The 13069-nt window shown below is 42.1% G+C and overlaps 1 protein-coding gene across 2 annotated transcripts; it reads right to left on the bottom strand.

Moving 5' to 3' along the window:
* Positions 1 to 2390: 2390 nt before the first annotated feature.
* Positions 2391 to 11246, bottom strand: HDDC2 (HD domain containing 2). Of its 2 annotated transcripts, XM_027691944.1 has the most exons (6): positions 11118 to 11246; positions 10399 to 10520; positions 9361 to 9463; positions 7501 to 7569; positions 3730 to 3868; positions 2391 to 2535 (listed from the first exon to the last, which is right to left on the bottom strand). In XM_027691944.1, the coding sequence occupies exons 1-6, from the start codon at positions 11175 to 11177 to the stop codon at positions 2441 to 2443; spliced, it is 588 nt and encodes a 195-aa protein (XP_027547745.1). In that variant the 5' UTR covers positions 11178 to 11246; the 3' UTR covers positions 2391 to 2440. The 2 variants fall into 2 exon arrangements, with proteins under 2 accessions (XP_027547745.1, XP_027547755.1); XM_027691954.1 differs by lacking the exon at positions 7501 to 7569.
* Positions 11247 to 13069: the final 1823 nt, after the last annotated feature.

Raw genomic sequence — 13069 nt, 5'->3', positions numbered from 1 at the left:
GCATGGCAGAAAACATCTAGGTCTAAAACCACTGACCTTTTGAGCGGGGCCAGCAGCCAAACCAAGGTCAAAACATGGAGTCCAAACACTGTGGGGACACTAATTTAGACCTCATTTTATTTATTTATGTATGTATGTATACACATTGAAAATACTTCTGGGGATCAGTAAATTGCATTTAATTGCATTCATTAAGAGCATAATTTCAAGAGTGCTAGTGGAGGTAGGCTGGCCAGGCAAGCTTCACTTCCATCCATACAAATTCTTAAATGTTGCTGTCATGACAGCAGCTGCCACTAGGTGTAGGGTCAATGCTGATATGAACAGATCAGGAGAAAGACAAAGGAGGAGGCAAGTTCCTCTTGCAGGTCATGAGGTCCAGCACCTTTTCCTACAGGTGAGTAGTGCACTTTAGAACTGCATTAGGAAGCCTGAAATGCCACAGGCTTTTTGCTAACCTATCAACCTGTCATCACAGCTCATGCTTTCTGATCACACCTTCTTCTCCCATCTCCTTCCAACTAACTCCTGTTTCTGTTACAATGCAGTGTCCAAAACTGACATAGGATTGCAATGGCAGCAAGTAGAAGGGAATGTAATTTTACACAAACTACCTGTTGCATTTGTTTAAAACCAAACCCCACGCAATGCACACCCAAACCATGTCTCCATTTCTCAGGCTAGCACCACTGCACTGGGGTTTCACACTGTCCCCTATATCCCCTGCAGAACAGGGAAGCTTCCTTACTTCATTGCAGGAATGAACTGTTCCCGTTTAGGGTAGCGCTTGTGCTGTGTATGTTTCTACCAAGCATCTCTTCAAGGCCACTTTTGTGGTTTGTTAAGAATGTTCTCAGTTCTGTCTTTCAATGCATCTGAGCTCTTTCACGCTCAGCATTCAGTGCAAACTAAGAGACTACAATCTGTGTGCATCTTGGTGGAATAAATATGCTGAAGAGAGCTCAGTGGGCCCCACTCCATCCCACTGGCAGTATGACTGTCTGTTGCCAATAACCACTTTCCTATTGCTCAGCAAAGCACAACCTGTTCTTCCAGGGTTTCCACAGGGCACAACTGCTCCCTTGTGGGGTTCCTTACAGATCAGGCATCTCACATCTCCTCTGGACCAGACCAATATGCTCTGCAGATTTTGTGCACTGTGCCAACCCCTAAAGCAAGAGCTCCCAGCAGCTGTGCCCAGCACTCTGTCCCTCTGCCAAAGGCACCAGCTGCAGAACGCTACACAAGCTTTGGTCAGGCCCCTGAGGTTTGCATAAAGGAAACATTTCCTGAGTCATGGTGCCTGAAAATGTGTGCTCAGCTACATTACCTATCTTTAAACTGGATGACAATTGAATTTAGTTTTATGCTTCTTCATTTGACATGAGGCGGAAGACAGAGAAGCGAGCTCCAGTTCTCGACCATGTAAATTTTCCAGGTGCAAACTTTGCTTACTTGGTAATCATGACATTGCCTTAATCTCCAGCTGCACACAACTCAGCAGTTGGCTGTGCAGACACTGGCCTCATTATGGCATTTACCATCACTACAGCTTTACTTCCCAATCATTCTGTACTTCTACACTGGCAATATTACTTCTGCCAGAAACTCATTTACGGCAGAATCAGTACCAGTGTGTAACAGCCAGAAGAAGGGAACCAGCTTTACACAGGTATAGAGGCTTCTGTGTTAGACTGCACAAACACCAAAGGTCGCTCCCAACCTCAGCTATTCTGTGATTATCAATCACCTGTCAAAGAGTCTGTAAAACTGCCAGTCTTGGCTGAGGGGGAGTAAGGAATATTGGAATTATGGAAATGTTGGCACCAGTCCTTGACACAGCACATGAACAGTTGGAAAGTCCTATGAAACAATGAAGATAATGAGAAAATATAATTAATGAGATTACCAATTTTATCCACCATCACTTCTTAAGGCTTATGTACTCAAAAGAAATCTCATCTCTAGGCTCAGTCAAGAGCTCGTAGAGGAACGTGCTCATTGGTCTCATTTCTGTGTAGCACTGTGAGTGGATATTAACCCACTGAAAGGTAATTAAATCCATACATACTTGGAAGTCACAGAAGAAGACATACACAGTGCATTACATGAACTGATTAGATTGCAATCAGCTAATTTTTAAACCTACTTGAATTTCCCCAGCGGAGAATCTATTTGTAACTGAGACTGCATTAATCAAAGGCTGATTTAAAAAAAAAAAAAAAGGAAAAACCCAAACAAGATAATTCTAAATATTTGGTCCTTGACACAAACTCTGATCTAACTATGCTCCCTGCTCGTATCTAAGTGGTCCTCGGATTCTCAGCAAGAATGCACAGGAAAAAAATCTGCTGGCAGAATCAGTGATCTTACAGAAGGAAACATAATGCACAGAATATAAAACAAAGTATTTATTATAGCTACAGCATTTAAGAACACCTCAGGAATGTGGACGAGATGTAGCAGCTATTTTTTTATTCCTTTCTGTGTTAATCAGAGATACAAGCCGAAGTATTTCTGGGTGAAAAAACTTTCCTGCAAAACAAAAGAAAGGGAAATTTAATGAATAAGGCTGTCATTTTCCCACATGTGAAAGGCTGGCACTGGAATGACAGCAGTGATGTCACTTCAGGCTCAGAATAAATGTCAAATTATTTAAGAAAGTGAATACTCCCAGTTTGATCCAACTATGGAGTAAGAGTAGTTACAGCCCTTCTTACCAAAAAGCTTATATTTTGTGCCATATTAAGACCTTAAGAGCTGAAAAAGGGATACACCCTGACCAAGATAATCCGATACCATGTATACTGCTACAGGAAACCACTCCAATTACAGGTGCACTTGGGGTGTATGCTGTAGGCTCTACTCAGACAGCAGCTCAGTTTAGTTTACTGAATTGTGGTAGGAGGGCAAAGATGTCAGTTAGAAAATTAAGTATTCCAGCTTTGTTCATGTTGTCCTTTTTTTCCATCTTCCCTAATCAAATTATTACATTTTTCAGAGAGCTTATTATTTTCCTGAGGAGTCACTAAAGTATAAATGGGACTTGTCAGGAAGTGTCTGGTAACTGCTAGTCCTCTTCCTGAGTTTGTCTACCCCTAGTTTTTTTCCAGGACTGGCTGACTTAGTCACAAGTTCTCTTCTGGTGTTCAGCTCCCTTGCTAAAATTATAAAGATTATTATTTCACCTATTTCTCCTTTCAACTATCAGTTTATTTTGCAAAGGATGAAAAGCAATGGATAGAATAAAAGGTAATACAATTGTAGCTAAACCATTTCACTGAGGTGGTTCTCACATACATGAACCTTGGGCAGGTTACACACAACCACAGCTCACGTAGAGATAACAAATGCTACTTCACTGGCGCATGAAACACTAAAAAAGTAGAAACAAGCTGCTGTCAGAGCATCTGTGAAGGCTGAAGACTCCTTTAAGCCCCCTCTGATGTTTCAGGCAATTCCTTAAACCCATGCAAGTGTAATGAAAGCTGGGCCTCTGTCTAGATAAAAAGTGATCTAAAAGGAATTTGGCATAAATGAATTTCAGGCTCAATATCTATAAATATAAGGTATTTTCACACTGCATTAAGTTTTCCTCAAAATATTTAGGGTACTTGAGCAATGAGTAAAATAACTAGTTCTCACTTGCTCTGAATATCTGTCAGAAAAAAAGGCAATTTATCTATTTCATTTATGAGAGAGGAAAAATAAAAAGCCCAAATGTCATACCAGCAGTTGAATCATAAAAATCTTGCAATCTGCCAGGTGTGTTTTCCAACTCTTCATACTCAAATGCTTGTAGTATCATCTCACACTGATCCAACTGTTTTACAAACTTGGCTTCTGCAGTAGACTGGTTTTCATATTCCTGAAAAGATTTGAAGTTATAGGAAAATAATTTTGTTTCTCTGAAACAGAGTATTAAAAGCTCTTTATGTATCAAGAATTTTCTTCATTAGTACAAGCCACTCCATAAATATCCACCGCAGTTACGTCTTTCACTTTGTTTTTAAGACGATATTCAGCAAAAAACTTGAAATAAGTATGTGCCAAATTTATATTAAATGTAATGGGACTCAGAACATAATCTAACTCTAAACATATCAGTTGTTTTGGTTGAATCAGGGATGATACGGAGGCAACCCTGCACCATATACAAGTTAAACAATAGGTTCCATTTAATAACATTTTACATATAAAGATCATTTGAGACCTGGCCTAATATGAATTACCACAGTGTGTGCCTAAGCGTTGTCATCACCTATTTTTAAGACCTGTTTTGCACGTTTCTCCACCACTTGCTGTTTCCATATGGAGCTGTTCTTTACATTTCTCCTGTCATTCCTTCCTAATCTTTTTGGTCTAATCTGTCTGAGCTGCTTATGTCCTTATGTCTCTCCCAGGAGATAGGAAGGGGAGTGGTTAAGGGGTTTCCCCCCCTTCAGACTTTAAGTCCTTTAATCTCTGTGCTATCTTTTCCCTCTCTACAGTAATCATCAGTATATATTTGTGAGTTATTCCCATTTCTGGTCAACTTGAACTGTGTTGGTGTCATTTGCTTCCAGTGATGGCTGCAGACAGGTTTGCCATTTCATTTTCTCTGTCACATTGCATGTGATGTCTCATTAACTGGTTTTCTCCTGACTTCCAAAATCAACTCCAGGAAAAATGTTTTTTTCTGTGCAGGTTACCAATCAGCTTGATACCCTTGGCAGGCCTGACTTGATTCATCATCACCATTAATCAGTCTTAAGTACACACCATCCCATCTGTGCTCCCAGATCCACAGAACCTGTGACTCACAGCAGTTCTGCAGATAAGAGCAGCACAAGTACAGGAAGAGGTTTTCCTACTGACCAAAGAACATGGCATCCCTTTCTGCATCTTAAGACAACAGCTGTGGTGTGAGTGTCACCGCAGTGGCAAGATCCTGGCTTTGTAATTCCAGCACAGGTAAGCGTGACAGTCATTTCTTTGTCTGACATACTACTAGGAGCCTGTACTTAGGCTTATTACGTTACCTCTGAAGTCAAAAATCCAGATTTTGATAGCCATGACTGACTCATTTACTATTCTACTTGGATTTCAATGATACTTTGAATTTTCAGTTACATTTTGATTGTTAGTTTAGTAATCAATTTCACTTCAATGTTTTATCTTCTTTTTCTCCTTTGAACCTGAGTTTGTTTGTCTTAAATACTACTTCTTATTTTCTTAAATCTAATTCTACTATTTTTCTTTTTTTTTGGGTGGGGGGAAGTGGGGTGTTCCACCAAAGACAACAAACTCTTGGCAGCATTACAAAGGAGAACTTCAGGAGGACAACTAGGGCTGTTTTCCTGTAAAGGTCGGTCCCACCACCAGCAATTAAACTGGGAGTATCAATCTGTTACCAACTTCTTTGTGCCATACAACCCACCAGATCTTATTCATACCTCAGCTCACATTACCCTCAAGAAACATCAGCTATTATATGTGCAACTGTGCACAGTGCTGAAATAAACACTGTTTCTTCCCCAAAGGTATTTAAGACTATGAAACAACAGCACACTTTGGAAAAACAGTAACTAGTCTTTTCAACGTCACAGGCTATCTTTTAAAAATTACTCCCATGCTTTTGCACTTGAGAATAAACAAGCAGGACCGTGCCAAAACGTGCTGACTCGTTTACTTTATTATTTTTTCAAACATATTCTGGATTGTTATAAAGCAAAAATATATCTGAGGCATCTTTCTGCTGCCTCTCTCCCCTACACTACACTTCCAGAGTGCCCACCAACACAGTCCAAAGCAATAGTCCTTGTAAAGCGGAAAGGCAAAGAGAGGCAGAGACGAAGGTAGACCAGTGCAGGAAGGACTTGATAAGAGCATCAACAGATCTTGCCCCACCACTGTTCAGCTCTGGTCCATAACTTTCTTCACTCACAAAAGAAATGATAGGGAAATGCCTCTGGCTAAGTGAGAGCAGAGTATCATACCAAATGACTGGAGGCTTCTTATTTTCTGCCTCTTTCTTTTCTTTTTAAGAAGCACCTAGTCGTTTCACTTAAGACTAGAGGGACTACATATGAATGTTAGATTTTTAGGTTATCCTCGCTGTTATGTGGGTTGCACTCATGCTAGTGCATTGCAGACTCAATGCCAATAAATTATCCTGAAGGTAGAAACAAAGACCAAATGATCAAAAGTGCACATATATTAAATTATGGTTAATGAGAATGATGAAAAGCTAACATGCTGAAGAACTGACTCCATAGTGAACCAGCTCTTATACAATCATAAGAGAAGACTGAGACCAGCAGAGAAAAATACCAGTTCTACAGGACTAACCTTATCTATCAAAACTCATTTTTCTCAATTATAACAGCTTCCCAAGGGAGAAGGAACCAGTGCTCAGTAAAAAAATGCATACACAGTATTTCCCAGATCTGATGATGGTGATTTAACCTCTTTACCCTGAAATATAGCTCTGAGAACACATTCTCACTGCCTGTTCACCACACAACTATAACAGGGAAAAAAAAAACAAAGCAAAACAAAAACCCCACAAACAAACAGAATGTTGTAACAAAAGGCAGAAATTAGATGCAAATATCTGGAATTTAAATGTATTCCAAGCAGAAAAGCAAGAATATCAATATAAGATACAGAATCAGGTCACAGAGTCCAAGAAACATATAATGCTTTGTTTGCAGCAACATGTGAACAAGAGGTTGTGGATACACTCGTCCTCATGCGACTGTATGTTAGGAGAAGATGAAGTACAGTAATTATAAAATTGAATTTTTTGGAAATAATCTAATCATCCTTCATTTACAAGTATAAAAGATCTTATCAATTAATTGCATGAGTTCACATAAAAAGTTAAATCACCTTCAAATACAGAAGATACTTTCCAATCAAAACTTTTAAGGTACACAAGGCATGAAATCCATAGTGTTTGTAGAAAAGCGCTGTTTTGTGTCATATTTAAGTTCAAACTTAAGTTTTAATTTACTTTAACATTTTAAGTTACTACTGGATATTTTAGCCTAATGGGCTTTATAATAAAGAAACAGAAACCACAGAAATTACTTGTATAAAATGCAGAAAATAATCTCTGGCGTCATCAGCTCCCATTATTTTCTTCCTGTATTAAAAGCTGCAAAGGGCCAGATGTGAACAAGAGATAATGTAATAAAAAAAACAGATTTATACTCAAGTGAGCTGGATGTAGAGGACAAACCCTTCTTTCAGTTGTACAAATCAAGCTCTGGACAGGTTCATCTGGAACTTTGAGAGGACAGAGGCCAAAACTGGTTATTTTGTCATAGTCCAGGGTTTCTGTCAGACAAGGATTCTAAAACGACCCTGACTCATACCATTAAGCTTTATCTCCTAAGCAAATAAATCTAGCTTTCTGAGGTCAAAATAAGAGATGGCACAGTTTCACAGGTACACAGGAAGAAGAGACTGGGTCACCTGGAATTTTACCATAGGATTAAGAGAATGCAAGCTTACTTCCCAGAGTTCATAGATTTCTTTTCTGAGGTCCTCTGACAGAAGCTGGGTCAGTTCTTGCATAGCTGCCTGAAAAAAAGAGGCCATTTCCATTTACCTATCTTTTGAGCAAGCACATTTCTATCACTGTCTTTTCTGAATAATTATCTACTTGTTACCAAGTTCGTAGAAACATACACTAGACAGAATATTATTGTATTGTGTTGGCATGGCAAGGTTTTGATGGGGGGAAGGGAAGAGGGCTACAGCACTGGCCAAGGCCAAGGTGGTAGCATCTCTGGAATAACATATTTAAGAAGGGAGGAAAAAAATCCTGCACAACTGCATTCCATTGCCCCCCACCACTGAAGCATCAAGGTCTTGTTCCTTCCCACCTCCTTCCAGCTCTGGAGCTCATCAGATTTCAAGGTTAGCAGGCCAAAATGACTTACCTGGAAAAAAAACAGCCCAACCCAAAAAACTTCCCCCTCAAAAAAACCCAAACTTTTTTTTAAATCAAGTTCATTTTCTGCTGCCTTAGCCTTGGGCAAGACTCGCTGGTTAGACTTACTGCACAAGCAGCAAACTTCAGAACCAGGTCAACATCAGCTGTAGAGCAAAGGGGAAAAAAGAACTCTGCAGTGGAAGCAGAATATTGATAATTCCCCTCAAGCCATCTCCTGAAGTTGCCACCCTTCCTGTATTTTTTCAACAAAGTATTTCAGAATCATCCTAAATATTTAATGCTTTACCCTCCTTCCCACAAAGTCAACAGCAAAGTTCTCACTGAGTGAAGTGAGAGCAGGAGCTGAAAATACTCAAGAAAATTTTTTAAACATACTTAGGCATCAAAATACCTTTTTCCTTGCCTAAATTCAAATGAGAATTCTCTCTAGACAAAAGTTGAAGCCTGATTCTCAGTGACACAACAACCTTTAGAGGCTTCTAGGAAAGAGGTTTTTTTTCTGTTCAGTGTTTTGAAGCTCTTGAAAGAGTGTAACATAATGCTTCAGTGATTATTCCCCTCCCTCTTTAATGCTTATCTGTTTAAAACTTGGGATTGGGGGGCTGTGACTAACTCTAGGAGTAAGCTTTTTCCTAAGAAAGTGGAAATTACAGATTTATTCATATTCGGTGTTGTTGAAATAATATCTTTACCGACTGTAATTGTGGTATTTCATTTTTTCAATGTACTTCCTAGCATGTTCTTACACTGAACAAAAAGGCTATCACGAGTTTCTGAGGCGACACATTGCCCTCTAGCTGTGGCTACAGAAGTGGTTTACATTTTCTTCAAATAATGCCACAAACCAGAAATGACAAACCAACAGTTTGGATATGTACAAGGCTAAAAATAAAGTAACTCTAGGCATGCTGCACTCACTCACAACAACAACAATAACAACAAAACAAAAAAACCCACCCAACAAACAAACAAAAACAAACCCAAAACAAAACAAAAAAGACACCTGTGTCTGGAGTCCCGTGCAAAAGGTTTCAATAAAGTCTTTGTCACAACTGCACGATCTGGCACCACACATATGATATGACATGAACTGTCATACATCCCAGTCAGTGCACCCACTCCCTGCTCTCCACCTTTTGGTAAGGCTGCTGAAATGACTTATACAGGCTATCAAAACTACAGTTAGTTTGGGAATAAATGGCCAAGATGAAGATTACTTCAAAGGTTCCCCTGTCATAACTTTGTACGTGGTGATGTTAAAGATACAAAAATCACAATGAGTTGAAAATTGTAGTTGGTTGTGGCAGACTTGTGTGATGCCAATGACAGTGTTATATTGCTTAGTGTCCCTTCACTAAACCATTAAAAACATACAGAATGCTTTGCAGATGTGTTTTCACGCCTTATGTCCATACCTCTTCTCTCCTGTGTTTCTCCTCTTTTGAGATATTATCTGCAGGAGCAATATCTCCAACAATGCATTCAGCCATATCATGAACCAAAGCTAATCGTATGCATCTGACAAGAAGCAAAGACAGAATAATTATCTTTTCAGCATTTTAAGTTATATCTTGTTATCCACAAAGCTAAGAGATGACAGGATTTATACCCTTCCTATATTCTACAGGTTGGCTGGAGTTTTTTTTAAACTTTACATTTTTCACTTCTGTGCCACGGGAAGTAGTTTCCACTTAGACGTGTTTTTAGTTTCTGATTTCTAGCTCCTGCTGCTTGTAAATACAGATTCAAGTATAAATACACCATGTACCAGAGCATAGCATTCGTATGTACTTAGCTTTTGTACACTTGGCTTTCAGGGATGTTGTGATAATTAACTACGATATACTTTCACGTTGTTCCTTCAACAGGTAGAAGTTAATCTGATTAGAGCCATCTCAAATTCATCATATAATCTGACACTCACAGCTCTATGGCTATGCCAGTCTGCAGCAGAATGCTCAAAAAAGCCTTCACATAGCTTCTGAAGGGACAAAGCAAGCATGATCCTGTAGTGGACTCAACAACTCATTCAATAATGAAGCTTTCTCTACTGTGCTAGAGGTTTACTGAGCCTCCTTAACTGCTGCTGAGTGCTAGTTCAGTCAAAATCCATATGGTGTATGGCTTTGCCCTTGCTGTCTATTGCTTCAGGCTATGTTCAATGAGTATCTTCAGCTTGCTTACTTACAGCTTGAGAGAAGGCCAGCTCAGAGCCTCTGCACTAAGGACTTGCCTCTGCACTCGCAGTCTAGCAATAGAAGTTTTTAGCCCCTTTCAGTTCTCCAGGTAAACAGCACCCTGTCCAAAGGATGGAGGGAAAAGAAGAGGGGAAAGGTTTTCAAACTCCTTCAGTGTGTTTTAAAAGTTCTTAGGATGACAGCTCTTTTTAGCATTTTGTCTGCAACTCTCCCACAACATTAATATATCGTCTTGATAACTAGAGGCAGTCTCACCTGTCCTTGTTAAGGTTTTTGTCTTCGGTCACCAAAGCCATCATTGCCATCCTGTACATATGATCGGATACGCTCTCTGGCTTTGCCACGTTCCTGTACACCCATCCTGTCCGTGGTACTCTCTGCACGAGTGTCACAGAATCACTGAATCAGTCAGGTTTGAAAAGACCTCTGAGATCACGGAATCCAACCTTTGGCAGGACATCACCATGGTCTCCTAGACCACGGCACTGTAAAAGTTAAAATTCTTGGAACTGAACTACCTCTCTTCAGAGAAGAGACCAGAAGAAATTTTGCCCCACCGTGACCTCCACGCGCCGGCGAGCTTCGATGCTTTCAGGAAACACCTGCCCCGACGACCAGACCGGGCTCCCCAAGACTGTGCCAGGAACACGGCCCAGCCGCAGCCGAAGGGCCGGGGCACCCTGCCCTGTCCCGCCCGGCGACCCCCTCTCCTCGCCGCAGCCCCAGCCCGGCCTGGCCCGGCCGCCTCCGCTCCGCAGGCGCCGCGGCGGGGCCGCCAGGCACACCTCGGGCGGAGGCTCCGGCTCTCCGCCGGCCTCCACCGACTGCGCCCCCGCCGCTGCCCGGGCACTGCCGGGGAAACCGGACCCGCGCGAGGCCGGCGGGCACACGCACACGCCGGCGGGCACACACCCCGGCAGCCCCCGCCGCCGCGCCGCTGCCCCGGGCCCTTCTCCCGCAGCGCCCGCGCCCACCTTGAGCTGCCCCAGCAGGCGCAGGAAGGGCAGCAGCCCGGCGCCGCCGCTCGCCGCCATCCACCGCCCGGCAGCCACCGCCTCCGCCCGCTCCACCTCCTCCTGCCGAGAGCGGAAGGAAGCGGACGGCCGGGCCGGTGCCGCGCTGCCCGCCCCGTCTCTAGCTGAGCGCTGGGGGGAGGGCGCGGGTTGTAGGGAAGCGGTGTCTGTGGGGTGCCGGGTGTGTGGCGCAACAGCGCTCCCGAAGCACTGCCTCCTCGGGGATGCATAAAAAAAGAATGCTTCGGACTGCGATTGCAACGGGAAAACAGCAAGAGAACCGGGCTGCTCAGGGGTCGTGAAAGGGGAAGGGAGGTGGGCGGCCTGTCCTCTCGTCTCGGGGTGCAGCGGGGAGGAGGGGAAGGCAGTCTCGAAGGCAGGAATAACTCATACTGCAGCCAAAACTGAGCATCTCGGTGACCTTTACCATACTTAAAAAAAAAGTGAAAGGTAGATATTGCAAACTCATGTATATTATTAACAGAAGATAGGTTAGCTATCAAGGTTGCTAATGAGTTTTAAATTATTCTGGGGACTCACGGAGTCTGGCTACAGGCACTTCCACCACTTTTACAAGTTGAATAAATAACACGCTGAATCACTTGACAGTTGGTGAATTTTCAAAATACCTTGCATTTCTTTGCTATTTTTATATTGCCAACTGAAATAGCAAGTAACAGTTTAAATGTGGTGATGAAATAGTCTTTTTTTCAGAAAACAACCTTTGCAGTTTGCCGGATATCGACAGATGGCAGAGTATTTTTATTTTTACTCATGCATATGCCTAAAATCATAAATTAATAATAAAGTCCAGACACTATTTTGGTGACCGTTTTAAGGCTGTCTTCCATCAATAAACAAGAATCCTAGACCAGGAAAGTCATCACCTTTACACCTGTGCTCAATCATAAAGGTCGTAAGGGACTTCTGGTATTGCAGTCCAGCTTCCCTGCTTGAAGTGAATCACATCTGTTGCAGTTTTGTCTTGACAGCTCTCGAAACTATCCAAAATAAAATTTACATAGCTTGTCCAGGTTAACTACCTTCCATGTAAATAATTTGTTTCATAATGTCTTCTTTGGACCTTCTGAGCCACTTGTGCCCATGGTTTCCTGTTGTAATGCATACCACTACCAAGGGAAGTTTAGCTCTACCATATTTGTAATACCCCTTCAAGTAATTGAGTGTTGCTGTTATATGACCCCCAACACTCTTCAACAGGCAAGACAGTCCCAGGACACCTCATCATCTCCTTCAAGATGATGTGATTTAGATCCTGATTGTCTTGATAGTGTTCACTGGAGCTGCCCTGTCTTGATCTGAGGAAGCACCAAACTGGGCCCTGTGTCCAGCCAGCACCTCACCAACACCAAGCAAAGGGGGACAGTAACTTTCCTCAGCCTATTGCCCATACTCCTAATGTAGGCTACTGTGTGATTTCCCATCTTTGGGATGAGAGCACACTATGTGCTTGTGTTGGACTCAGCTTTCACATAACCCCAGGTCATTTTCGATGAAGCTGATAGCTAGCCTGTTTCTTCCCAGCTCGTACCAATGGAAGGGCTTATTCGGCCTTATGACCAGGGTTGAGCATTTATCCTTGTGTTTCTCCGTGTTGAACATGTTAAGGCTTCTGTCAGCCCAGTCCTGAAGATTCTCAAAGTCTCTGAGAATTTAAGCTTTACTGTTTAGTGTGTCAGCCATCCCTCCTAACTTATTGTTACCTTGAAATAGCCAGAGAGTGTATCCTGTCCCATGGTCCACGTTTTTGATGAAGACAATGTACTATATATGCCCTAGTATCAACCTCTAGAGTACTGAACATGCTATGGGCCTTCAGGCACATTGCCAAGCCACCAGTTGCCACCCTCTGAGCCCATCAACCTAGGCAGTTTTCAATGCATCTAGCAAAC

Source organism: Neopelma chrysocephalum, unplaced genomic scaffold (assembly GCF_003984885.1).
Source record: "Neopelma chrysocephalum unplaced genomic scaffold, ASM398488v2 Primary Assembly neopelma1_23, whole genome shotgun sequence".
NCBI lineage: Eukaryota > Metazoa > Chordata > Aves > Passeriformes > Pipridae > Neopelma > Neopelma chrysocephalum.
The sequence above is the reverse complement of the archived record's forward strand: the minus strand, read 5'-3'. Positions and strand labels throughout refer to the sequence as shown.

What these genes read in the sequence shown, in the direction of transcription:
- HDDC2 (XM_027691944.1), bottom strand. Translation starts at nt 11,177, where the DNA reads ATGGCGGCGAGCGGCGGCGCCGGGCTGCTGCCCTTCCTGCGCCTGCTG. An exon ending in GCCTGCTGGGGCAGCTCAAG is followed by an intron (nt 10,521 to 11,117) that starts GTGGGCGCGGGC and finishes ACACTCGTGCAG; the next exon opens with AGAGTACCACGGACAGGATG. An exon ending in AAATCTATGAACTCTGGGAA is followed by an intron (nt 3,869 to 7,500) that starts GTAAGCTTGCAT and finishes AAATCTTTTCAG; the next exon opens with GAATATGAAAACCAGTCTAC.